Source organism: Tyto alba, unplaced genomic scaffold, assembly GCF_018691265.1.
Source record: "Tyto alba isolate M040663 unplaced genomic scaffold, T.alba_DEE_v4.0 Super-Scaffold_23, whole genome shotgun sequence".
In the NCBI taxonomy this organism is placed as follows: Eukaryota; Metazoa; Chordata; class Aves; order Strigiformes; family Tytonidae; genus Tyto; species Tyto alba.
The window spans coordinates 30288703-30315716 of record NW_024881297.1 but is presented as its reverse complement, the minus strand read 5'-3'; the positions used below and the strand labels follow the sequence as shown (position 1 = coordinate 30315716).

Below are 27014 nucleotides of genomic sequence, written 5' to 3'. Positions count from 1 at the left end.
AGTCAGCGGGAACTTCACCCGACTGCCATGACTTCTCAAATATGACAGACAGTGGCTGAGCCACTTCATCCGCCAGTTCCCTCAGGACCCGCGAATACACTTCATCAGGTTCCATGGCCTTGTGCATCCATCTCTAAGAATTATTCTTTTCTCTCAGAGGGACCCGGACAGGCGGGGGTAGGGGGGCTGCGGCTGTGCTGGTTGCTGGCAGCTGCCCCTTGTCCCCATCCCTGTCCCCTTCAGCCCGCCGAGGCCGCGGGGCCACCCCCGCCCACATGCAGGTAGGCGCATGCGCAATCGCCCCCCCCGGAACCTTTCTTCCCCGGAACACTTCTGCTCCCTCCCGGTTCCCGCCCGGCGCTCGCGGGTAACAGAAGAAAATGGCGGCGCCCATGAGCGAGGGGCCTCCAGCTTTGGAGCCAGGCGCTGCTCCCTACGGCAACTTTCCCAATTATTCCCGCTTCCACCCTCCCGAGGTCCGGGTCAGCCTCCTGCCTGGCGGGCTCTTGCGGAGCCTGTTCCCCGCGGCGTCCCGCCCGCTGCTGGGGCTCGATGTGGGGTGCAACTCGGGGGTAAGAGCGCGCCTCGGCGGGCGGCGGGAGGGGTAGGCCGCGGGGCAGCAGGCTTGAGGGTTCCTGGGGCGAGGGGAACGCTGAGATGGTGGTTTGGGGTGTGGGGGAAACTGGAGAGATTTGGGGGGAAGGTACTGGTCTGGAGTATTGGGGGCCTGTGAGAAAAATTTAGGCGAGCTACTGGTCTGGGGTTTTGTGGGGCTGTGAGACAGCGGGAAGGCTCTGGTGTGGAGAAAGAGCGAGGGGTGGCGCTGGTCTGGGGTTTTGGGGGGACAGTGGGGCAGACTGGGGAGGCACTTGTCTGGGGTATTGGAGGACTGACCAGCCTATGGAAAACACTGGGGATAAGGCACAGGTCTAGGGTGGTAGGGCAGACTGAAGACTGCGGTGGGGACAAGGGCCTGGGAGGGGAGAAATGGGGCAAACTGGGAAAGGTGGTGACCTGAACTAGTGAGGTGGATGGAGGAGACTAGGAAGGGCAGGAGCTTGAGGTGTTGGGAGGCAGACTGGAAAGGTGGCGAGGCACTGGTGTTGGGGGCATTGAGGCAGAGTGGGGAGGCTGGGGCAGGCAGTGAGCTGGAATGTTGGAGGGAAGACTGGGAATGTTGGGGGAGACATTCCTATGGGATGTTGGGGAAGAATGGGGCAGACTGAGAAGACTGGGTGGGGATAGTGGCCTGGGGCCTTGGAGAGCAGCGAGGAAGGCTGGTGGGAGCACTGACCTGGGGGGCTGGTGAGGAATGGGACAGCCTGGGGTGGAGGTAGCAGTCTGGGTCAGGGATGAAGGGCACAGTGGGAAAGCAGGACTTGAGTGCAGCAGGAGACTCATGGGGGTCGGGAGGTCACCGGTGTGTGGGAAACCCTTCTGCAGGTCTCCTGTGAGAGGAGGGTGAGGGTTGGGGTGAAGGCGGGGTGGGGCAGAGCTGGTTGTGTTGCTGAGAGTTGGTTTCGGAAACTGTGTTGGTGGGTCTGTCCTCTTTCCTGGTGAGGCCTAAGCCTGCAGTACCCCAGGTTGCTGCGTGTCCCAAGCACCAGAAAGCCGCTACAGGACTGCCCTAAGAGCAGAACTGCACAAGCCTGAAGCTAGAAACCATAACCTGTTGTGTATTGTGTAGTATCACTTCATTTATTCGTGAGACAGAACTTGAAACTAAAATCCTGGTCGCATGCTGTTGAAGATACTGTGACAGAGCTGGTGAATCTTGAAGTATTTTCCGTTTTTGAAAGTTCATTCTCTTCTTTTAACTAGTTCTGCTTTTTTTCTCTCACAGCTTTTCCTCAGCTTGCAGCTTTGTTGTGTTGTAATACAGAAGTATCTGTGCATCTCTGATGCATTCTGGTGCAGTGTTTAATTATACTATGTTTAAAGGTGTTTTAAAAGTTTTTTTTTTTTTTTTTTTTCAGATGGAAACTTTATCTAATGTATTAACTTTGAAATAATTATTCATTCAGAATTAATTTGCATTCTGGCTGGGGACAAGAGTACTGCTGTTTCTACGGCTTCTCTTCCCCCAGCCCCCTGCCAGAAAGTTTGAAGGTCTGCCCAAGGCATTTGCTAAAGGACAATTCTAGATCTTATTTCAGGTGAACTTGTGAAACAGGTTAGGTAAAAATGTTCTGTCCAATCGTTTTGAGGTGCAGAGCCCTTCACCACTAGAGGACACCCTTTGCTTGCTTGTCTGAGCTGCAGGCTTTGAGTCCATCATTCAGGAATTCATCGATTTCCTTTAATAAAAGATTAATACACTTTCCACTCAGTGGTGCACTCTGCGAAAGGAAATTCAAAGGAAAGCTCTCATGCTAATTATCTTATGCTACAATCGAATGGTCAGGGAATGTCTTTTAGCAGCAGCGGAAGGAATTTATTACTCTAAATTAGGCATTATAAATAGCTCTAAGTGCCGCTAGGGAGCTCTGTGGCTCACGTAGGGAAGCCAGTGATTCCTTCACCCTCACATTGGTTGGGGATATCCAGCAAGATTCCTGTACCTAAAACTCATCTTTCCCATAGTTTTTGGAGCAAACCCCCAAGTGTGTGATGATACAGTTTTAGTTCCAATCTCTGACTTTCCAGTAGTCAGGGCTGCTGTGATGCATTTTGCTACAGAAAGGAAGGTTGTCAGTGAGCTTATTGTTCTGAACTTCATCGAGAGCAGGCTCTTGAGTTGGCGCTTGTACCTTGCTGCTGAGAGCAGGATCCTGTGTGTTTGTGATGTGTTAATGAGGCGGTGCAGGCCCCGTGAACCCCTGTTGTTTTCCTTTCTGCAGGAGCTAAGCGTGGCTCTGTACAGGCATCTCCTTGGCCTTCAGGAGAGCGAAGGCAGCCTGGACCAGCCTGCAGCTGGAAAGGATCTGAACCTTCTGTGCTGTGACATTGATCCAGCGTTGATTGAGAGGGCTCAGCAGTGCAGCCCCTTTCCTGCCTCCATATCCTTTGCCAACCTGGACATCATGGACTCCGGTGCCAGGGAGCCATTCCTGAGTTCCTACCTGGGCCGTTTCGGCCGCTCCACCTTTGACATTGTTTTTTGCATGTCTGTGACCATGTGGATCCACCTGAATCATGGGGATAGTGGCCTGATGGAGTTCCTGTCCTTCCTCTCCTCTCTGTGCAAGTACCTGCTGATTGAACCTCAGCCGTGGAAGTGCTACAGGGCGGCCGCGCGCCGCCTGCGGAAGCTGGGCAGAAATGACTTTGATCACTTCCGATCTCTTGCTATCAATGGGGATATGGCAGAGAGGATAACCCAGATCTTGACGCAGGACTGCGCCATGGAGCTGGTGTGCTGCTTTGGGAGCACCAGCTGGGACAGAAGTCTCTTGCTTTTTAAGTCAAATGGCTCAAATCACAAGAGCAGGGAGTCTTCAGGACAGGAGCAGTGACTGACAGTGGCCCTCTCACATTCATGAATTCATAGGCAAGGAGGTGTTTGCTGTTTACAGAGTCGGATGTAGGAATTCCTAAATCCCTCCTGGGACCAGGCCTTGATCTCCCTAGGGAGTTTGAGGCAAGTAATGCCTGTGTGATTTTTTTTTTTTTTTTTTTCATCTGCCAAATGTGGTAGCAGTTTTAACCTACCTTGTGGGTTCTGACATTGCTGTTCCTAGAAAGTGCTCTTGAAATCAAAGTTGCTACATATGTGCTTTCTGTGTGTACCAAGAATATTCTCTGAAAGAAGAGAGAACATGCCTTTTTTGTCCCTGGAGTTTTTCAAGGAAAGGGAACTTTTCTGTTGACCCATGTGATGCACTGTTTGTTCTGTTTCTTGTCATGTTTTCTGAACAAAGTGCTCTTAGAAAACATATAACCTGGTTTGCTAGCTATGAAAAAGTAAGTTGGATGGTTGCAGAGGGTGTCTGGTCAACAGGTTGCCCAGAGGGGTGGTGGATGCCCCATCCTGGAAACGTTCAAGGTCAGGCTGGACGGGGCTCTGAGCACCCTGATCGCGTTGAAGATGTCCCTGCTCGTGGCAGGGGGTTGCACTAGGTGGCCTTTAAAGGTCTCTTCCCCCCAAAACCATCCTGTGACTTGCTGATGTTGGTCAGGCTGTGATCAGTGTCCCTTTGCACTGGGGCTTGCTTGGAGTGTGCTATGGAAGTTGACAGTGGTGTGATCCTCCTGTGGAGCAAGGGATTTCTGTGGTAGGGTGTGTGTTCATTTAACTGTATAACAGTGCTTTTTGTAGTAATATCCTTAAAATAAAAATAACTTAATTTTGTCCTAAATACTGTGTTGGGTTTTTTAATCCTTCTTTTTGTTCACATTGTTCTCAACACCCTAAGCAGTGCCAGGTAACCGAGTTTCTAATTTCCTTGTATTTCCAGGCTCAAATGAGACTTTGCTAGGCTTGTAGCAACTTTCACTGGGTTTTGTGATTTTTTTTTTTTTTTTTTTTTTTTTTTTTTTCCCCTCCCAGTAAAATCAATGAAGAAAGAAAACTTGAGCAAAATGTCTTATTTTAACTTCATTTTTCTTGTTTTAATATCCATACTAGCTCTGGTTCATACATAGTGTTAGCTTTGGTAGTAGAAGTCACGCTTCTGTGGTGTTGTCTAAACAGATTAAAAACCTTACCTGGGCAGACTATGACGTACAGAGAGAGATAACTGATGACTCTCATGAATTTCTAGGTCCCGCTGCTCTCTTCCTGTGAAGTGAGCGGGCAGCCCAGGTACATGCCGTGCCGTAAGCGTTGCGTCAGGAGAGGACAGGAGGCCATCTCCTCTGGAAGGTGCTCTTGTCTATCAGTTCTCGTGCCCAGGTGAGCCTGTGTGCAGGAGCAGAAAGAAATTTTGGTTATGTTTTACTTTTCCTTAACTGGGCCTTCCTTGTTTACTCATGCAGTGATAGTGGAGGGGAGGGGGAAAAAGAAGCAAGCTTTCATTTCCTCCACAATGAACTCGGGTGAAAGTATGAAGCTTGTGAGTGTTCTGGCTGCAGCCTTCTGGATGAAAAGCTGCTGGGATCCATGGATAGATGTGTGAAAAAAGTGCGTGTGTGTGTGTACATGTGTTTAAAGAGACTGTGTAGGGTCACAGAAAGGCTTTGAGGCTCTTCACATAAACGCAACTTTCAGTGTTCTGCTATATAGAAAATACTCAGGACTCCTACCAGGAGTCCCGAGAGCTCCTCTGCCTTCTCAGCTGCAGATAAGTGTGCCTTCCCTGGTGGTGGTGGTGGTTAATTTTCTTCAATATGACTTTTAAGTCTGGGCTGATTTCACTATCCCTGTGGGAGTGAAGGGAGAACCAATCTGTCATGTGTTCTCCTGAGGGTTCACCCAAGTGCCTGATCTCTCTCCTGGTTTATATAGAACATTTATCACTTTGGTAATTAAGCACTTCATCCGACATTCACTGTGATCTATGGGTAAGCTCTGCTGACGACTCGGGGGGTGTTGGCTCACCCAGTGCTGCCAGGCAGCTCAGCCTCCCCTTTCATTCTACTCAGCTGCTTTCCTGCATTGTGCACCAGGTGGCACTGGAGCATCGTGCAACCTACAGCCTTGCCCCTTGGGATGTTTCTGTTGGATTGTGTCAATATTAGTTGCTGTTTTCTTTGAACTTTGAAATATTTATTAAACAGACCTGGACTTATCTGTTCAGTGCTCAAGCCTAAAGGGGTCAGTAGGGTTTCTTGCCTTTCATTTTCCTCTGGGGATTTACACACTTGCATGTGAAAAATTTTATGAAGAGCTGTTGGGATAGTAGACACCCAGGAGACATCCCTTGCACCCATCTAGAATGACTTTCCCCTTCAAAGAGACCCTGTCTTATGTTCCTTGTGCACTGAGTGATAGATCAGTATCTGCCTGGGGGATTCTTTTGGGCTGCTGCTTGTTGAAAGATTGTGGGTTGGGTTTTTTTTTTCTTCTTTTTTTTCCAGCCTTTGTATGCTGGCCATGTATAGACCTGCAAACCGGCCCAGCGTGCATGTAACAGTGTGATGACTTCTTATTTGTGTCTCAAGCCTGTACTATTACACTGCTAACATCAATATGTCCCACTGTCTCGGAAATGGCTGAGCTCCAAAATCAGCTCTGTTTGGCTTTAGCACAGCAGTGTGCTTTGTTTCTTGTCCTTTGGATATAACCACAAGTACAGCTCCATATAATGTCAAATCTCTGTGCTGTTCTTGGGATACTAAGGAGCTCAAAACTAAGTCAATCCTTTAGCAGACAGGAGAAAAAAAAATAAATCTCTTTTCTTTTCAGCTTGCTGCTTCTGCTCTCCAGGAAGCTGTTGGGAGATGAGAGAGGTGGGAACCCAGCTCCATGACACTGATGGGGAGAGCCTGTGGATCTCAACTGCAGGGCTTATGTAAGGCTCTGGAGAATTTATTTTTTTTTTGTACTCTGCATTTTGCAATGTGTCTAAAATGTGTTCCCATGTCTCCTGAAGGCAGGACAGAATGAAAGTAAAGATGAGGGTTAAAACCAGCACTTCTGTTCCCTGTGCTGAGAGCACTTTGTAGAGTTGGTTGGTAATTGTTCATTGTACAGCTGGTGAATTAGAGCTGCCCCTTGCTTGTGTGAGTCCCGGGGGTGGTTACCCTTGTAGAGCTTGTGGTACCTGAGCTGAGGGGAGGCGCAGAGGCCTCTGTGCTGAAATGCTGGTTGCTCATCTTCATGATCCGAGGATGGGGCCAACCTGGTGGTGGTTGCTGCTGCTAAAACAAGGGAGATGCAACTTCCCTGTGTATGTAGAGGGAGGGCTGTGCTCCCACTGCTCAGCTGAGAGCATATGGCATCAGGCTGTGCTGATGTGTAGGTCCCACAGCTGTCCTGGCTCGCTCGTTATGTGCCACATCATTTGTGTGTGTGTGTGCCTGTGTTGGAGGCTGAGTTAAGAGATACTGCTTGCTCTTTCCTACCTTTAAAGCTTACAAGAGCATGCTAAATTCAACACCTACACAGCGCATGTATTGCTGAGCATTTCCAAACAGACCCAAAATGTTACAGGGTACTGTGATGGGACTGTGAAACTGCTGCCCTGTTCCATCCCGGTAGCAAGTGAGGAGTTCCCATGGTCTGTGATTGTTGCTGGGCTCCATCAGAGCTTGCCTCAGTTTTTCCATCCACGAAGTGAGCCTGATAACCACCCACCACTGTGGAGATTTCTGATGTGGAATATTGGCTGTGTGTTTGCACAGCACTTTTGAGAATGAAAAATACTGATGAGCTGAGCTGTATCGTCAGCTGTGAGCTATGCCATTGTTCATAATAATCACTGCAGCCACTTCAGATATTAATAAGGTACCATACCTTCAAAGTGTTCTGACTAATTAAGTCTCACGCCACTGCTGTGTAGCAAGTCGCAGCTAATTATCCCCCTTCCTTGGATGGAAAAATCTAGGCAGAAGAGGTGAAGCACCTAGCCCTGCATAAGCTAGGTTCCAGTTTCTGGATGATTCTGCAGTTGCTTCCAGCCTTTGGAGGAAGTAAGATTTAGATGGACTCAATGAGAGGTCTTTTTTTATTATTTTAAAATTTTTCTTAATTTTAACTCTTCCTTCTGCTAAGAGACAGTTCACTGTTTCCTAAATTCTTGTGCTGGATGAGTACAAGGGATGCACTCAGTGGGAAAAGTTTAGTGCACAAATATGGTGCAACAGCAGTAATTTTATCAGTTTGATGTCGACAGCTGCCAGGGCAAATGACTGTTGTAAGCACCTATCTCCCTGCTCTCTGCTTTCCTTCTTACGCATATATGTAGTGACAGCCTTGCAGACACTGTTCATCAGCATTTCTAAATGGTGACATAGTTCAAAAATGGTTTAATTCAACTTTCCCCAGAATGTGTGACCAGCCCAAGAGTGGAGGAATCAAGTTTAGGAACTGAGAGTTGGCAGCAACATGTCTGTTCCCACAGCAGCTTCCTCTAGCTGGAAACCCAGCAACTTGTCACTACAAGCTTGTGTGGCAGAAGCTGGAGATTTTTCGGATTTCCTTTGCTCAGCTGAGGGCAAGTTCATTCATGTTCTTCCTGGCATTTTGCTGCCTGTGAATTAAAGGAGAAAAGTGAGAGGTGTCAACCCATGGAACTACGGGCATCTGTTCCTGGCAGTGTGGAAACCTGAGAAAAGAAAAGCCACGAACCAAATGCGTGATGTCTTTTCTCTACCAGGTGTGAACCAGTTCTCTTGCAAAGTTTTGATTTGTTAGGTGAGCTGATGGTGTGAGGAAATGGAGCCCTTTTGGCAGAGTTGGGGGGAGCTTGGTGGGAAAAGCAACCGCAAATCCAAGGTGTGAGTCTGAGGTTCACTCTGGACACGTGCTGCAGGCTGGTCCTGTTCAGCCTTGTTGCAAATGAGGTCAGAGGGGATCGGAAAGATGAGCCGCTCACAGCAGCGTAGCTGCCCTGTTGGTTATGGAAATGGATGCAGCTTAGCCATGTACGCTTAAGTTTGATGCCTAGGCAATGGTCTCTCTGAGTCTCCAAGGCTTAGATATAGTCTCTCTGGACTTAGTGGAGAGGTTGATAGATAGTGAAGTGGTGTGTGGGAAGTTTGTCCTGCTCCTTCTTTAGTCTTTGGGGTTTCGTTACAGGCACCTCAGTCTTCTCATTAGATTCACTTGTGTTAACATGGGCGATAGGTTTGGTTTCCCACAGGCCTTTGCACAGAAATCCCTTGGAGCATGATGGGAGGAAGCCTGGCCACCAATTCCCTTATCAGCTCAAGCTTGAGTTTCTTGGATTTAATTATATGGGCGTGTCCTCGTTACCTTAGAGCTGGGTCACCCACTAGGTTCAGACACGGAAGGGGTCTTGACTTTGCAGAATAAAGCCTGGGGTTGGGATGTGCTCATAATGCTTCGACAAGAACTGAAGGTGCTCAAGTCTAACAGACTGCCATTCTCGGTTGGGCAGTATGGGTTCCTTTCTTAGGCTTCTCACCAGCTGGATGCAGAACTCGGGTGAGCTGCTCCTTTCCTTGGACCTGTGATCTTGCATTTTTTATTTCCCTGGGAAGCATAACCTGACATCTGGTGTGATAAGCCCTTGAGTGAATGTGAAATGGTATGCAGACCTGATCTGTTATGACCAGATAATCTGAGTTCAATCAGCTGTGGATCAGGCTTATAAAATGCTTATTATCAGCTGCCTAGATTTTTATCCTGATTTGCAACAAAACTATTCCATCCTTGGATCCTTCACAGAGTGGCTTGACTCTGAGCAGAAGGTTTTATTTTGAGAGAGAATATTTTCAGAGGAGTAGATCTTTCTGAAGTCTTTCACTGTAGTGTGGGGACTTTGCTGTGAAGCAGGGAAGGTAAGGAGGGATCTTACTCATGTTTCTGAAGCAGAATGTGCTTGAGATAAGTGCCTTTGTAATTGATTAAAACCCCTTTCATCTAAGTCGTATATGGTGGGCCAAAGATTAAACATGGCACTGCAGATCCTCTGCTCTGCATCCTGGTGTGGAGTGCTTCATGATTCCATAATAATTAATTCTGCTTTATTGTTGCACTAGCAATTTATGTGTCTCCTATGTGAGTGACAAGGATTTAGTTAGAGCTGAGTCTGAGGGTGGTGTCCCTCCTTGGCCTTCTCAGCTCCCCTCCACCCCTGGGGTCAACCCAGAGACTCTGAAGTCTGTGAAACGCACAGAAGCTGCTGAAATGCAGCTTTGCAACCCCAGCAGCTGAAATCCGGAGCAGTCATGCTGCAACAGGCCTGCCCTCCTGCGAGAGAACAAGCTGCAGGGTGACACATCAAAAGAGAAGGGCAGCTCCGTGGTGTTCTCTGTGGAGATCAAAAGGAAGTAAGCAGGGCGGCTCCTCTCCTGGCTGGCCCTTGAGACTGCTCATCTCTTTCTCTGTGTCCCTTTAATCTCAATTACCTCCTGGAAGATCACTGTTTCAAGCATGTGAGATGGTGGTGGGAAAAGCTCATCTGTGAAGTGGCTAGCGTGAGGGAAGAGATCCTTGGTTGCATGTTGGGGAAGAAAGCCCTTACCCTTTGTAAAGAAAACACACAGGAGAGCAAAGGTTTTAATGTACCCTTCTAATACAGCCAGCGTCTCCGTGTCCCATTGGAGCAGGTGACAGAGTGAGCATGAGGGTGCAGGGGAGCTGGAGGCGAGCTGCCCTGCGTGGGGCCGGGTGTGGGTCTGTACCAGGAGAACCTCAATCCCCCTCTGCAGCTGCAGTGCCCTGGCGGTACCAGCCCTTCTGTAGGGCTGCTCTTGCGTTACGGCAGGGGTTAGGCCTCCTTGCTGCAGTGCGTGGGGGCAAATGAATTAGCAGGGCTGTATTTGAAAGCTGTGAGGGCTTTTCAGGAATGTGTGTGGTGGCTATTATCCAGGGCTCTTGGATCTCTTGGGACTGATTTGCTGGAATAACTGCTGCATTCCTTGTCTGGACATTCCCAGCCCGACCAGCGCTGACTCCTGTTGTCCGGGGTGGCTAAGTAGGGCAGATGCTGAATTATTTATTGTCCTCCAGCCCCTAGAGCAGGGCCTGCAGTGCATTCCTTACTGACTCAGGTTAAGTTTTAACTCCATGTCTTAACCATTACTTAAACAGGTGTTGCTTAGTCTTTTCCTTCAAATACCCACAGTTGTTACTCAGGAGAAATGCCCAAGAGAACTGCTTTTGGCTTGCCCTGGGTCATTTCTGAGCCCACTGCAAATCCCCTCTGTGGACAATTTTGTCCTTGGATCAAGGCAGCCGTGGTGACCTGTGAAAGCACTTTTTCTGCCTTGCCTTGACCAACCTGTGGGACTTTCCAAAACAGTGTGGCTTCTTCCGTGATATCTTGTGCAGTGTGCAGGGCAAGCATTGCCTTCGTGGAAAAGCCATGAGAGAGCAGAGGTGTTGAACCTGAGAGCATGGGAATGTGTAATGGAGTGTTCAGTCTTGAGTGGAAAAGATACTGTCTGAAAGGTTACAGTTCAGTGAAAGGGAACAGGGACCTTACAGCACTGGTGAGTCTTGTAGCTGCTTTGGGGAGGAGCGAGGAAGAAAAAAAAGAGTAAATGCAGGTGAGAATTGGGAATTGAATTAGATATTCCTGGGGTACCTCTGGCCTTTGTATTTACGAGCTCTTTTCTCCTGCGGATTGTACTATCAGTGCTGAAAGCAGAAATCTCATCTGACCTTGAATAACATCAGTGCAGAACTGATTTGGGGGGCATTCCCAAGACTGAAGGATGCACTTAGTCAAGCTGGAGGTGGAAGAATGGAGTAATGCAAAGGGAAGAACAGGCCTGTGCTAGGCCTTTCTCTCTCCCTGTGCAAGTTTCCCAGGTGACTAGTTCGTGTCACAAACACTGATCTTTGCCTTCGGGGGAGGTGGAGAGCAGAGAGCTGCTCTGCTTCTCTGTGTTCTCTCTTGATCTGCGTTTCTAGCTGGTGCTGTCACCAGCAAATTCTCTCCGCTCTTTGCCAAGCCTGCAGGTCCTGGCTGGTACCTGTTCCCTGCTCTGTATGTATGCGTCTGCTTTTTTTCCAAAGACCAGCTTCAGCTGGTTTGTGTGAAGTGCTGACTTCAGGCATTGTGCAGAGCATGACTCAGAAGGGGAGAGGTTTAGGGGAGAGGGAGGAAAGTCTTTTTAAGGAGTTGTAAGCTATAAACTACAGCAAACAGTATTGGTAGAGGTGGCCTGATTCTCCTCCAGGTTCAAAAGGAAGCGTATTAAGGATTTACAAAGAGCTGGCACAACTGCAAGGCAAAAGAATGCTTTATTGAGTGTGTAAATGCTTGTAAAGCCACTAGTAAACCTGATAATGTTGTCTATGTGCAGGTGTGTACGTAGAGACAAAGAGGAGAGGAGGCACGTACCGAGAAGGTACCTGGAGGTTCCGGAGGGCCTGATGCTCCCTGTAGAGGTACATTGAGGATGGTCACAGTTGTCATCAGTGGAGCAACTGATTGATGCAGAACCTGGTTCCTTTCAACTCCCTGCTCTGATTTCAGGGTCCAGGGTCGGTGGGCCCACTGAGTCCATCGCTTGCCATTGCAGCACCCTATGTAATACTAAGGATAGTCTGAAAGACTTTGACTCTTAAAGAGCAGAGATGTGCAAAGGGGCCAGTGGATCTCTTAGAGGGAGGTCATGGAGAGTGGCTCACCCTGGTTCCTCTCTGCGATATGTCTGTGGATGTCATGTAACAGAAATACAAATTTGGTTGTGATAAGATGGGAGAACAGCCCGTTTTCCGTCCCATCACAGGAACTGCTTTGCCTGTGCACCTGCTGTGGGGCAGAGGCACCTGCGCTGTGGTTTCATGATGGCAAAAGAGAAACTGGGGTCGGGGTAGAAAGCAAAGAGCAGGTTGGTCTGGGCCTGGGGGGCTGGGGGAAAGGAAAGGGACAGTGGATGAGCTGTTCCCGAATATAATGTGGGAGTTGGGCACCTCCACATATGTGAGAACACCCCCCCCCACTTCCCTTATATTGACATTTCTCTGTCAAGACGTCAGAGAAGGCACTTGTCAGACAATTTGCTGATGTGGAAGCTTTGAAGCCTGCAGGATTTGCCTTCTGCGCAAAACCCAGCGAAAGTAGGTTGGAGCCGTCCGCGCTGGTTGCAAGCAGTTCCCTCCCCACGGCAGTGGACGCCGTAAGACCAGAGCTCAGCAAATGCGCGCGGGGAAGCGCCAGGCGGGACGGCAGCCTGCTCCCTGCTGCAAGCAGTGCTGACAAAGCCCTCCGGGGCTGGGCGGCCCAGCCTCTGAACTCTCCTTTCCCAGCTAGGTGGAAGAAGCCTGAGCTGGCTGCATCTCCTGAGGTTCTCCAGCCCAAGGGCCGTCTGCCTGCCCCAGTCATTCCCCTAACTTCAGAGCAGTATTTGCATGGGCTGGGGGACACAAATGTGTGTGCTGGGAGGCTACTTCTACCCAGACATACCTAGCTAAATCTGGTGTTGCCCTTTCAGGAGTACCAAAGTCACTCCTGGCCTTCCTGTCCTTCCATGGCATGGTTCATGGAGTGTAGCTGGACACTCTTACCAACTCTAATCCATTCCTGTGACTTCAGGAAACCCTCACCAGTGTCAGGACTGAAAGGAGCACTGCCCTATCGGGCTGCTTCGGCCACCTTCACCAGGCTGTGTATCAGTGCGAGGTTTGTGGCGCAGCAGGTAAGCTCCAGATCTGAAGACCCGCTGAATTTTGCAGGTTTTGGGATTCGGGTGGAAGGGCTGGAGTACTGCGTCAGAGGAATAACGGCCTGTTGTGAAATGTAGGTCCACATCTGAAACTGGATTTAGATCTCACTGCAGACTAAACAAATGTGATTCTGCAAGGCTTCTTAGTCGATAAACACTGAGAACAGGGGCAGTCACATACATATGCATTAGACTGTTCTGCTTTTCAAGAAGCAGCTGTTTGTTGTGAAAATGTAGAAAGAATTTGAATTTTTTCATACAGGGTAGGATTTAACTGAAGAATAAGGGAATGTTGTCAGCCTTGGTTCCAACATCACCTGCAGCAAATCTGAAGCAAAGAAAATAAGGCGAGTAATGTGAGGATGCTTTAGCAAAGTTAGTGATGTACACAGGATTAGCTTAACCTACTGGGAGTCTAATGCTAAATATATCTGGTTAGGCGGCACAAATTTGGTATCTGTTAGGGTTTGGGGTTTTTTTTGATGGGGGGGGGAATGGTTTTGTTCTTTCTGCTTAGCAGCTGGAGGTGCAAAGGGGGTTTGATGCTGTTGAAGGAAATTCACTCCAAACTAATGAGGAGTGCCCCTCCTTCATCTCCAACTAACAGCCAGAACCTGCCTCAAGCATTCCCCTTTTCTTGCTGCCCTTGCTGCTTCCCCTTTTCTGCTCCCCTCAGATTTCCAGTTAAGTGGTGGCATTGCTTTAGAGTTGAGCTTCACAGCCCATGCAGACAAGCAGTGGGGTTCAGAGATGCTTCCACACACGTCTGCACACGTAGGTGTGTTCGTGCACACACGAGCAGATGCAGGTTTAGCCTCGGATGCTGTATTCACATGCACAGATTGTGCCTGGGCCTGGCAGCCGTGCACATTCACTGTGGTCTCTGCAGTGTTTGCTCCCTGAAGTCTGTTATCTCTTAAGTTATGCTATCTGAATTGCTCTCTGCTTGATGCCATTGAGAAACAAGAGCGCATGGAGAGCACTGAAAGGTGAGCATGGAGGGAGCTGGGTGGGATCTGTAAGTGATCCAAGACTCCATGTCAAAACATCCCCACCCCATTCCTTGCATGGCTGGGATGGTTTGCAAAAAGCTCAGACTTCTTAATAAATTGCAGGGAAATTGGCACAAAAGTAACTCTCCAAGGGGCCTGGTCCAGCTCCCAGAAAATCCACAGGGAGTCTAGTGTCGCTGTACTGCTGTAGCCAACACTCACTGAAATTGTGCTTATTCCACTTGGGTTTGATCTGGCAGAGAAGGGGCAAATGCCGATGCTTGTGATTAGCAGTTATAAATCGGGAGCAAGGTGATGGTGTGGCATTGAGAACAATGAGGCTGAAGTTAGTCTTAATTTGCCAGCTCTGCTGCTTGTGGACAGAGGCATCTTCAAAACAGTTGAGAGCTGGTCCCAACAGCTCTGTCCTCTTCATGCTGTCAAATACCTGCCTCAGGTACAAACCTGGGGTTAATCTTGGAGTCGGACCTATGATGCTAGCAGGGTTTTAGGAGGCTCAGGAGCAACGTAAGTCTCTATGCTAACACTGTCTCTTCCTTGTGCAGCTGGAGGATTTGGATGGACAAGCACAGCCAGGCTGCTATGGGTTGTTTTCTTCGCTTGAGCGAAGAATTGGGGGATCTTTCCTGGTCAGGGTGGTGATAGGATTGGAACAGATCAGCCCACTTTGGGAAGGAGACATTGAAATGGTGACCCTTCCTAGAACCAGGTGGTGAATAGGAGGTGCAGCCAAGAGGAACTTCCGGTTGTGAGCCAGGTTTTTAACCATTGCAGAGGGCTGGAGTGTTGCTGCAGTCAGGGGCTGGTATATAAATTCAAAGATGTGACCCTGAGTTGCTTCTTATTCTCCTTAAGGTCACATCAGAGACTGAGAAGCTTCCAGCAAGGCGGAAGTTCATGTTTGTGGGTTACAGTCAGGTATTTTGTACTGAAATTCAATCCTGCCAACCACTGAATCCTCTGCCTTGGTCCAGCTGAGATCCCCCAGGACCTTGCAAGCCCAGGGGCTTTCCTCTGCATCCACTTGTCGTTGTTGCCTTAGATAACGTGTGTTGTATAATCTGCAGAGCACACTCCAGATATGTATGTGGGCGAATCCCCCGGGGAGAACTGAATTCAGTGCTCAGGTCAGAACATGTCCCGTAGGTGTTTGTTGCCATGAGTATGAGCTGGCTGTCCAGGAAGCTGCCAGCAGAGCATGTATGGATGGAGTCGTCCTGCTTCACCCAGAGGCTCCGCACCACCTTGGTGCACTCGGAGCTAGGTTGGAGAAAGCACTAGCACAGAGGCTGAGCACCAGTCTGTCTGTGGGAGCAAAGGGCTTGGCTGATGCTAGCTCGGGCCTGGCTCTTAACAGGGGTGAACACGTTGCATGCTGCTAAGTTTCAGGTTTCCCCCTGGGCAAATCAAAGGCTAAATGAGCTTCAGGATTTTTTTAGTGCCCTGTGGTCTACTGCTTTGAAAGAAAAAGCCATTTGGAGTTGTTCCCCCTTGTCTAGTTTGTAAGTAAGTCTTCTGGGGCCCCACTTTTTGAGTGTTTTCTGTTGGTAGGCTGGAGCTTTGGTTTGAACTAAGAGAACAACTGTTCTTCCATGTTGCCTGGATTCAGGAACTGGGACTTAAAACAGTGTCACCCACTGGATGAGATGGCGCTGGGGGGATAAACTGGTGCAGCGTCCCTGACTTCACTGAACTTCCACACGCTTCTATCTAGTGAAGTGCTAAGGGAATGCTGGATATACACCTTGTTGAGGTCAGTGGGATAGGCAGGTGTAAATCTAGAGTGGATCTGCAGCTATGGAACTGAACTGGTGTTATCTTACTCCTTGTCTTGCATTTCTAACCCCTGCAAACTATACAAAAGGCTCCAGATCAGCATTCTGACACTGGTAGTGGTGTCTTTCTGCCCTACTGCACTTATCCTGCACAAAGGAGCTGACAGATCACTTTGGCTACATGATAAGGCTCTGGAGGAGTTGGAAACCAAGCCCCGGATGTTTTATGTTCACTTTAAGTGTGAACGTTTTTCCTCTGTGTGTATTGGTGAGGCAGCTCAAAGCGGCAAACGTTTGCTGGGTGGTAGAGATTGCTGGCCAGGAAAGGTCTTGGTGGTATCGCCAGCCTGAGAAACGTTGGAGACAAAGGTGATTTTGGGACTCCGGGAGTTGATCTCAGCGCCACAGAGGCGAGTAAAGCTGGGCACATGGGTGTTAGGGAGCTGGGAAATGCGCGGGCCAGGTTTGCTAAGGCTAAAAACCAGCCAGTCCCGTTGCCATGAGCAGAAGTTGGGCCCCGATGGCACGAGCCCAGCTTTGCACCGGGAGGCTGGGTGAGTTTGGCAGAGGAGTCCTGTGCGCAGAGGGGCTGCCTTGCCCTGCAGGATCCCCTTGCAGGGCTGCAGCCAGTCTGCCCTGACCCTCTCCCCGGCGTTCCCAGCCCTGTTTGCTTCCTGCGTCAGAGCCCCGTGGTGAGTCACGCCTGGGATTCCTCAGCTCTGAAGCGGTTCCTTCTTTCCCCCCTCTCCTCCCCAGGTGCTGAGCTCTTTTTCCAAAGCCTTGAATTGAAGGGTGTGTCTATGAAATCTCGAAAACACACACAGGCCCCAGCAGGAATGGGTGAGCACTGTTCCCATTATGTTATGAATACCTGGCTGATTGCCACGGGGATCCTGCCAGGCTGAGCAGCCAATCTCAAGCACCTAGACCTGCTGAGCTCTGGGGTTTTGCATCTCTCACTAAGTCATAGCTTCGCAGAGATGGACAGTTTTAATCTCCTTTCAGCAGTAGCCATGTTTTTGTACTCGCTTGGTCTGCTGTGATATCCCAGTTCCCACGGTTCGCAACTTCCCAGGGAGCTGTGCTGGGAGGGGTGGAGAGTTGAGCAGGCAGCTCCGGCAGCTGGACTGCCCATCCTTGTGAGTGACTCATCTCGTCCAACCTGCAATCTTAAATATTTAATGTTGCCCTGCCCTACACACTGGGCACTGCCCCAGCTCACCCAGGCCCCTCCATGGATCTTGACTTGATGTGCTGCATCAGGTTTGGAGGCTGCCTGGTGTATTTGTGCATTGGAGTGATATGTTGGGCTGGGAGGGAGCACAGCCGGGTGCTCTAGCCCCAACCGCCTCCATTTCCTGAGGGTGGACATCTACTATGTGTTGGGCTTCTTCCACTGCCTCCCATGCAGCACAAGCACTTGGCTCTTCCTGGTGAGGATGTTGAGGGAGAAGTGTTGTTTAAGTAGCCAGGCTTAAAGCTGGCAGAGAGGATGTGGTAGCTGAGACTTCAGCATGACTTCTCAAGCAGACGACAAACTCAATGCCAGTTACAAGCTCTGGTTGCTAATGTCTACAAAGGCCTAAGGGAGCAGGTCTTCTGTGCTAGCAGTGCCTGCTAGCAAGGTTAAGCCACCAGTGAAGGTTTGCAGTCCATGCCATGATGCGCTGTCAGGCTCCACAGTTGAAAGCTATCTGGGACATGGCTGGCGTCTGGGCAGGGCGAAGATGATGGCTGTGAGGTTGTAAATGGTCTCTGGGCCATGCTGAGCCTGGAGCATATGAAACCTGGTGTACAGACAGAACCTGCTATAAGCTGCAAAGTCTCAGTCCTGAGCACTAGTAGAAATCTGATCTGACTTTTTTCTGTTTCCCTTTGCTCAGCAAAATGGACGCCAGCTCACGCACATCTACCCTTGGCATCATGACTGCGCTCTGGACAGACTGGCCTTTCCAAGCCCTGAGGAACGTTCCATGCTGGCAAGAGGAATGTCCCCATCTCTGCTGAGACCTGATGGAGGTTAGCGTGGGCCACAATCCACTCGTCCCTCCTGCCAGGCAGTGACAGTCTTGTTCATGTCCCCATCTGTGGGCAGAGCGGCCGCTTTTCCCAGCGCCCCTTTGCTTGCCCTGGATTCCCAGAGACTCCCACTGGGTGATGTAGCTCTGTAGCATAAATGGTGTGTGGGTAGAGGGGAGAGCAAGTCAGGAGGTGCTGGGAAATACCATTTTGACTCATGCCTTCCAGGGAACGAAACATTGCCGTCCCACACACGCTGGTCCCCACCCTTTTTGCCCCCGATGCTGGGCCTCTGTCCTCCTGGAGGGCTGTGCGGGATTAAATGTGGGCAAACATCAAATGGCCAAACCTATTGCCATTTTGTTTCAGGTGAGGCTTCCTCCCGGCCTGTGAGGGCCTTGTGGATGTGCAGGAATTTGGGCTGGGTGGGGAGTGTGTTGAAGCAGCAGCTGCTGCTGCCTCTGCTGCGCGAGTCCCTGGCATGCCTGGAGGCAGAGGTGTGGGGCCTGTTGGCACTCCCACCCTGTGAGCCCAAGGGCATCGAGCTGACACAACTCTCCTGGAATCTGTCCCGCTCTAACCAGGATTGTTGGCAGGCGTGTACCGAATCTTGGCAGGACAACAAGGGAGTGCTGGTTTTTCTGAAATTCTTGGGCTCGTTTGGTCAGGGCGCTGGCATGCGGAGTCCTGGCAGAGTTGGCATGTGTGTCGCTGCGGCAGACACCGGCGGTGAGGCCTGAAGACGGGACTGTGGGGCTGGCAGGGCTGGTAGCTCAGGGTCTCTCCCGTGTCCCTCCCGGCTGGCAGCAGGGTCTACCTTTTTTTCACTAGTCTTGGAGCACCAAGTGGTGGGCCCACCTTGTCCTTCGTTCCTCCTCACACCTTGGTAGTGAGATGTGATACCAGGACTGGGAGCCACTGGGCTGGAGGGCTGTTGGCCCCGATGGGCTCTGGTCTTGGTGCTGCTGAGAGTCCCAGCTGTGACAGGGCGATGCGTGGAGTCCCCCCGTGATCCAGTTTCCCTGAACCAAAGCCAGGCTGAGGACATCTCAAAGGTGAAGCTCCCTTAGCAGGTCTGTGCAGGCTCCTGTCTCCCAGGCGCTGTCTGGGAGGTAGAGACCCCAGGGCTGCTCCGAGCCATCCAGGCGCAGGTGGAGATGGAAACTAAGCAACAGGGATGGCTGCAGGACAGAAGAAGAGGTGTTTCACACGTCTGGGATGGTGAATAACTGGAAATAGTTGAAAGAAAGGGGCAACCCAGCCTTGCAGCAGACAGCTGAGCTCAGCTTGGCCACCCTGGGGAGTGTGAAGGGCCGCAGGAGAGGAAAGCCCGGACTGGGCCACCGTCCCCAGTGATGAATTCATGCAGGGTAGAATTTCCCCCGTTTTGTGCCAAAGGTGGAGTGGGCTGCGTGGAGGCAGCCTCCCCCCTGCTGCAGGTATTGCTCTGCACACCTGGCCGAGGAGGCAGGGTGTGGGCAGGGGAGGATGGGCCCTGGCAAACCAGGCAAGGCTCGGGTGTTCACATTCCTCTCCGGATTGGCCCTGAAGAGAAAAACCTGGCCTTATACGGTCAAAAAAGCCAGTGCTGGCTGCTCCTCCTCCTCCCTGCAAGGGGATGTGGAGAGGTGTGGATGGGCTGATGGCGTTGGGCATGTTTTCCTCCACCCTTCCCAGCTCTCCCCTCCCTTCTCCAGGTGCCCTGGAGACAAATACAGCTTTGGCTTTGCAGCCAGCGTGGCTGATTTCTGGGGCTTGCAAAGAGGCTGGTTCCCCCCAGCGAGAGTGACTGGTTTTGTGTCCCCCAGGAGCCCGGGAGGTGATGGGTGGGCAGCCGAGGGTGCCCCTGGGTGTGGCTGGAGATCTCTTCAGGCTCAAGTAGGCAGTACGGACAGTACAAATCGCAGATGGTTAAGCCTCTTTCCTGCTTGCTTAACTCCCTGCTTTCTGTCCCGGGTTAGGAAAAATAAATTACACCCCCTTCAACTTGATTGCATCTTAGGCTGCGGGCAAAAACAAATAGGAGAAACTGAGGCACAGTTTTGTCCCAGAACATGCAGGAAAAGGAAATTTAAACTCTTGTCTTTGCCCAAGACTGGGGGAGTTCCTTTTTCCAATGTCTTGTTTCTTGAGTTGAGCTGCCTCAGTTCCTGGAAACGGGTGTGCCAAGGGGGCAGGCCTGGGACCTGAGCCTGGAGGATCCATCTTTCACCTCCTGTCTTGGGCCTTGTCTATTGGAGTCACTCCAGACAAGAGCTGGAACCAGGGGGAGCAGCTGTGGGTGAACTGGGACTGGCAGATTAAGCTTGGTTGGAAATTGGAGTGGGCTGGAGGGTATTTTTGGAAGAGTGCAATTGCACTCAGTGGGACAAGGTGTAGTAGAAAGTCTCTAGAGCTCTGGGCCATCCTTTCTCCGCCCCAGGAACACATTTCCATCTCACTTCCCACATATTTAGCAACATGGAACATGCGGAGGGATTTTTCCGCCCGCCCCCTCCAGTATAGAGCATGAACTCTGCTTGTGCCAGATTTCCCCAGTCTAAATTTACTTGTCTCTGAGCCTGGCTGCTCAGTGCCCTGGGGAGCACTAGAAGATAGGCGGTCTGCACCGAGACCAGGCCCATGGCCTGCTTTAATGGGAGCCTGGTGGGCGCTCTGCTTCTGCCCAAAGGAGCATCCCTCCATCTGGAGGGAAGGGAGAGGTGGGAGGAAACCCAGAAATGCTCCCACGTGCAGCTGGATAGCTGTTTCGTGGGGAGCAGATGGGCTGAAAGCTGAGTTTCCAAAGGAAAACAAGGTTCATCTCTTTATGAAGTTATTTTTGGTGTTTTCTTGCAGGATTTAGCCCTAAAAGGACCAAAAAAGTGGTGTGTCTCGACAGGTCTGTGGCCTTTTTCAGAGTGGGGCTGGCAGCAGAGCCCCCCGCCAGAGCTTTTGGTGCAAGTCACCAAAACCAGACAGCAAGGAGGGGAAGGTGGCAGGTTCATTCCCTGGGCTGGTGGGATCTGATCAAGGGAGGTGTTTCTCACTCTTGGGAACTGCTGGGAACCGATCTGCCCTCCCCAGGCAGATCCCCAGACTGATTCGAAAGTGTGTGTGGGCTACAAAGGAATGAGATCTCAGGCTGTGTGGGGTGAAACAGATCTGGGCCAGCCAGGCCAGGCTACCGGCATGATTGCCACCAGGACATCGGTTCTGGGTGGGTGAGGAAGACGCTTTAGGATCGGGCAAACCTCTGTGTCTCAGGCTACCCTTGTAGCCACTGTTCTACTCTCTTGCAGCATTCAGGGAAGGATCTTGACCACGCTTTGGTGCCCTTTTGCTCAGCGCCTGGGAGCTGTTTTCCTGTTCTCCTGGGAGGCTGGGCTTGCTGGAAGGAAGGAGGGGGTTGTTTGGGATGTGGCAGCTTACGGGATTTCAGGGCTTGGAGGCGTTTGCAATGGTGTCACCTGCCCAGGAGAGGGAGCCTGGAGCTCACACTTGGGTGCTCCCCACCCCAGGAGGCAGCGGCCCAGGTATGTGGTGCCCTTAGATGTGGTCTGGGGCTCAGACTCTCCCTGCTTGGAAGGCAGCAGAGGAGCCCTGCCGCTTCCCGCTGTCTGCTCCAGCTTGTCTGCTGGACTCCAGCCCAGGTGCTGTTTGCGGACATGAATATTTCCTTGGTGATCTTCTCTGCCAGAGTCTGCCCCACCAAAATCAGCTGTGCTCCCTGCTTTCAGCACGTGGGTTTATCTGTCCCTGGGTTTTGCCCCTGGGCTTTGTCTCGCAACTGGGCCATGTCCTGGACATCTGATGTCTCCTTTCCCCACGCTTGGGCAGATACTCCAATCTTTGGCTCCAGACAGAGTTTGAGATCATCTTTGGGAAGCCTGTCGAAGCTGAAACTGATACGGCTTCACCTGGAGATGACTGTGCTTTGGATTGCACAGATGTAGCTTGCCAGATAACATGGATGAGCTTGCCTTTATTCCACTGATCCCCTTAGCAGCAGCTAAATCTGTTGGCTGCTGTGTTGATTACTGCACTGGCTCAGCATCCTTTCAGGACTGTCCCCCAACACCCCAAAGGGGCTTCCGAGATCCTGAGTTGATGGTGCTGCCTGGTATGTCTTAAGGGGGCAAGAGGTGTGATGTCCTTCAGTGGACCAAAAGAAAAAAAAAAAGATACAGAACTTCCCCAGTGAATTTAACAGCTGGGTTTAGGGCTGGCAGTGTTTCTGGTATGAGAATAGCTACTGAAGTTAGCCCTGAGGAAGGGGCTGGTCCTTCAGATGAAGCCAGTGCTTAAGGGGTGGTATGGTGGAGGGGGAAGGACGGGTGCATGGGCAGATGTGGACGTCCCAAAGCAATGTGAGTATCTCAGGCGTAGGTCAGCTCCCATCAGTGGAAGACAGGAATTATTCTGCTGCATAAAATCATTGCCCTGGTATGATTTGGCTTGAGATACACTCTCCAATTGTCAGTAGGGAAACTGAGGCACAGAGCAGTGAAGTGACTGGGACAGTGAAACAGTGAGTTGAGTCCTTCTCTCCTGTGTCCTAGAACAGTGAACTGAACCCAGGAGTCCAGCTTCCTTGTCCCTTGCTCTGGGATTTCTCTCAATCCCCTGGGTGATAAAGGCTCAGAAGCAGAAAAAAACCAAACCAAACCAAAACACCACCATATGGCAAGGAAGGAAAACAGCTAGAAATTCTCTTCTTGTAGGACTGGGCTGCAGTTGAGCCTCTACCCTTTCCAGCCTGCCTGTGAGCACACATCTCTGACCACCCTCTCCTCCAGTTCTCCCAGGTTGAATGTTTGGGGCTCCCAACCCCTCCCTTTCCATCCAGGTTTCATTCTGGCCAACACTAGCCCTGTGCTTCTTGCTCCCCCCGCTCCATGCTCGCAGAGCCTCAGCCCCACCCTGCCTTACGAGGCTGCCAGGCTGTTCCCAGCAGTCGGTCATCTCCTGGGCCTCACGCACCTCTGGTGTCGTGCAGCCTTGCACAAACCCAGCGTTGTTCCTCCAGCTGGAAGGAGGGCTCTGCTGGGCCCTGCCTCCAGGGGAAGCTCTGCACTAAAGTGACATCTCCTCCCCAGCTGGGAACAGCTGGTGACTGGGAGCTCACTTGTAGCTTCCCCCCTTCCCATCCCTGTCAGTTTGAGAAACCAGATTTAACAGGCAGGGACTCCTTCTGCTGGCCTGGACTGTCCTCCCCTCCTCTGCCCCTGCGCCCTTTGAGCTGACCCTGGAAGTGCAGTGTTTGTCTCGTGTGGGCAGCAAACATCAGAGCAGAGATGCTCCCCGTCTCACATCCTCCCGCTCCTCTGGGGCCTTGTCTGTTACGGATCTCCCACGTGAGTCCCTTTGAGGAGGGTTGTTTGGAACAAGGAGCACCAGGAAAACCCCCGTGTGCTGGAAGGGCACCTCTGAAATGAGGGGCTCCATGGAAGTGGGTGGTTCCCCCGGCCAGATCTGGGCCCTGGGTGCACACCAGGTCCCTTTCGCAGAGGTGCAGGGCAAGTTTAGCGAGGGGAAGCTTTGTGTAGATGAGTATGGTGAGGAGTGTGTGGTGGCCTGTGCGATAACCCTTCATCTCCCAAAGCATGCTCGAGCTGCTCAGTGATTCACAGCCACGTGGGAGCCTGGTGGCAGAACATTGGTGAGCTCGCCAAAACCTTGGCTGCTGGCTCTGCATCTGCCCCTCCAGCCCTCTGTACTTCTTCCTGGGGATGCGGACCAGACAAACTACCCGGGAACCGATTTCAGCTTCAATCAGAGTTTAGCCAGAGCTCTCAGCTGAAACCTGCTGGCAAGTGGGGAAGGAATTGCTGTTTCAGGTGGGCTGTGGTAAGAAATTCGGAGCAAACCAACAATACGGTGCAGTCTGTGTGACACAGTGCTTTATTATAACAGCCCTAACCCCGGAGAGCCAGTGTTCTGGTTAGAGAGATGCTACGGTAGTTGTCTATCCTACAGAACTGTGGAAATACTGCAACGCGCTCTATGGAAATATGGCAAGAGACTATTAACAACTCCTCCCGTGAACTCAAAATCTGGGAACTCAAGTGGGGCTGCATGGCAGTGAAAGGCCAGAGCCTGGCCTTGTAAAGGAGAATACTGCAGGGCACTGTCTATGTTAGTCTGTGCAAGAGGGCCACAGAAATGCCTGTGTTGAGGCCAGAACATCCCCCCCACCTTGCTTGCAGGGGGACATGGCATCTACAGAGTCGGCTTTAGTGGTCTTGGTGTGATGTGACTGGTGTGCACTGGCTGGTATCAGCCAGGTAAGGTAAAAGCTGCTGTGTAAGTTCAATAAATACAAAGACAAGTCCTGCTCCTCGTACTGAAATGGGAACCGATATCCCATTTCTAGGACCGAGCACCACAGTGCTAGTGTGGAGCCTGGAGTGCCCTGAGGCAGGCAGAGATGCTCTCTGTTAGAGAGATGGCTTACGAAAATACACGTTTTGAGAAGTTTCAGCTTTGGTGGCATGGGAAGGAATGCGGGGCCACCCAAAAGGCACTAAAATCAGTTAAATACTCTGAAGTGGCCACAGCTCCCCCAGTACAGCCAGCATGTTTGTCACCAGACATGCAAATCCAGGTGTTGCAAATGCAGCTGGCTGAGGTTGTTTACCTGCATCTCCCCGCCAGCCTTCCTCCGACAGCGACATCAGGGAACACCTCTCACAGGCACACACAGAGCAGGGACAGAGCAGGGAGAATGATTTTGTAATACTGGCAAAATGCCTGGGCTGAGGGCTTCTGGCTGCTGCGTTAAAAGCTTGTGTAATAATTTCCCCTCCTGCCAGATTTCCTATAGGTAGATCTCAAAGGCTGTGAATGGAAATCCTCTGGGAAAGCAGACCTAGAGAGGTTGATGTTGGTGTGCATATCTGAGTGGGAGAGTCTAAAATCCTGGGTTGGTTTCTGCCTGTAACTGGTAACAGAGGTGTTAACCGGGATGCTATAAAGACAAAAGAGACAGCCTGGAGTGGATTCTCGTCGTTTGTCCTTGGACGTTGGCTTGAGTTCAGGAGAAAGTGCTTTGGCCTCATTTGGCTACAGGTGCCAACGGGTCTTGTGTTTATGCTGTGGGGCTCCATTTCTCTTAGGAGCATTCTTCGGTGGGCAGGGAACCGAGCTTTGGCCGGGCACTGCTGATGAAGGCAGCTGCTTCGGGTGTCGCTGAGCTGTCACTCTGGCTTCTAGAGGACAGCATCTTTGTGCTGCCTCCGTTTGGCTTCATCTCACCATTCGTGCTGACTGTTCCTCTTGCAAACAGCTTGGAGTTTCTCAAGGTGCTGGCAGAAACTGCAGGGGTGGGGGGAAATGAGAGCAGGGAGGTCAGAAACGTTTCGTTCGCGCTCTGCTTTACCAAATCGTGTGAATAAAACCACTTACGGTGCTTTGGTCTGGAGTGGACGGTGCTGACGACTGTGGGTATTGGTTGCTCCATGCTGTGTACGCAAGGACAGAGTGTGAGGGCACATATTAAACTCTGCAGTGCGAGAGAGATGTAGAGTACTGGAGTTTGGCCCGTGTGAGCTGGGCTACAAGGGTAGAGCCAAGTGCCTGAAGGCCAACTCAACAGCATCTGGGCAACGCACCATCTAGAGAAGTGCTGGAACCCGCCGTCTGGCGAGTCTAAGGAAAAATTCAGAGGAAGAAACAGGGCTGAACTGCAGGGGGTCTGCTGGGATTTGTTCTTTCTTTGATCAAACCTTCAGTACCAGACTCAAAGCTTGGGGCGTCTGCTTTCTGCCTAGGTGTTTGGGTGCATCCCTTCCCCTCTTCAGGCACAGGGAAGCCCAGCTTACCTGCTTTCCTCCCCTTCCATCAGCTTCCTGTAAGTGAGGATCTCCACATCCAGTGCCAGCTTGACGTTCATCAGCTCCTGATACTCTTTCACCAGATGAGCCATATCCTCCTTGCTTTTCTGTAGGGCTTCCTCTAGCTTGACCAGTTTGGCTTTGGCATCCTTGAGAGCCACCTCGCCGTGCTCTCCGGCTTCTTTGATATGCTCCTCTAAGTGCAGGCACTGGTGTTGCAAAGGGAAAAGGGTGGTGGAGGTGTTAAGTGTGCTGTAGTTCCAGACCTGTACGTCAGAGGTTTGTCACCCACCCCAGGACACACCTGGCTCTTTTGGGACACAATGCAGGACCTCAGCTTCTGGATCTGTATGTTCAGGTCTGCGATCTCCCGCCGGCTGTCAAGGAGGTGACCCCCATAGGTGCCTGACTGGGTGCTTCCTTCATTCAGCTGCAGGAGAGATGAGAGAGTGGGCTATCTGCGTGCTTCCTCTGCTGTAGCAAAGGAATCTGCAAAGATTCTCACTGCCCTAGAGGAGAAGGACCTAACTGGGGAAAAATAGCAGGTGTGTGGAAGGATTTAGGGCTCGTTCTCCTATCCTCTGCTGGCGGCAGCTGTGCCAGGTATAGAGCACACTGTCTCTTGGGGTTAATCACGTTCTCACTCTGTTTGGAGGAGACACCAGTGGAAGTTCATTTGCATCTTAGGTGGAACACGCTGCCACTGGAAGATGACTTTGCCTTTCTCCAGTGACAGTATGGAGAGCCTAGAGCAATGAAACTACTAATTTACACACCTGAGTTAGGAGGAGTTGATCTGGGTTAGCAGCCCGTCCCTTGCCCCATTCCCAGGTGTAGTCTGTCCCTCCACATCGTGCTGATTCCTGTAGTTTCTAGACTGATCTTTCTCCCTCTTCTTCCCTGCCTCTCCCCGGTATTAATCAGATAAGGAGACAAAATACCTTTCTCCTGGTGAGTGCTTCAGCCTCCTCCCAGCTCCGAAGAGCCAGTGCTTCATACTGGGCCCTCACTTCTTCCACAATTCTGCTCAGATCCAGTTTGCATGCATTGTCAATTCCCAGTACAACAGAAATGTCCTTAATGTCTGTCAGCAGCTCCTCGAGTTCCTGAATAGCAAAGAGAGAATTAGGACTGAGATACCAAGTAGTCAGCAAAGCTACAAGCCAGGAGGGAGCTGAACCCTGGCAGATCTGCTGTGCTTAGGGGGG

At 51.1% G+C, this 27014-nt stretch overlaps 2 protein-coding genes and 1 long non-coding RNA gene across 3 annotated transcripts in view; 2 read left to right on the top strand and 1 right to left on the bottom strand.

Annotated features, from left to right (window-relative positions):
* The first annotated feature begins 368 nt into the window (after positions 1-368).
* Positions 369-4298, top strand: LOC104366677 (RNA 5'-monophosphate methyltransferase). Its single transcript, XM_032997497.2, has 2 exons — positions 369-572; positions 2841-4298. Exons 1-2 carry the CDS (start codon positions 381-383, stop codon positions 3453-3455), a joined length of 807 nt encoding a protein of 268 aa, XP_032853388.2. The 5' UTR covers positions 369-380; the 3' UTR covers positions 3456-4298.
* A 410-nt stretch (positions 4299-4708) lies between these two features.
* The window catches only part of LOC116962758, a 25841-nt gene continuing 3535 nt past the window's right edge, over positions 4709-27014 (top strand). Inside the window, exons 1-3 of the long non-coding RNA XR_004407781.2 lie at positions 4709-4834; positions 6287-6392; positions 17857-17992. This is a non-coding gene — a long non-coding RNA (uncharacterized LOC116962758). The remainder of the gene's footprint in view (positions 4835-6286; positions 6393-17856; positions 17993-27014) is intronic.
* The window catches only part of KRT80 (keratin 80), a 16369-nt gene continuing 13202 nt past the window's right edge, over positions 23848-27014 (bottom strand). The window contains exons 5-9 of the mRNA XM_032997496.2: positions 26748-26912; positions 26111-26236; positions 25795-26015; positions 25379-25434; positions 23848-25288 (exon numbers count right to left, since the gene is read on the bottom strand). Of these exons, the coding sequence (XP_032853387.2) occupies positions 25086-25288; positions 25379-25434; positions 25795-26015; positions 26111-26236; positions 26748-26912 (771 nt within the window). The 3' untranslated portion in view covers positions 23848-25085. The remainder of the gene's footprint in view (positions 25289-25378; positions 25435-25794; positions 26016-26110; positions 26237-26747; positions 26913-27014) is intronic.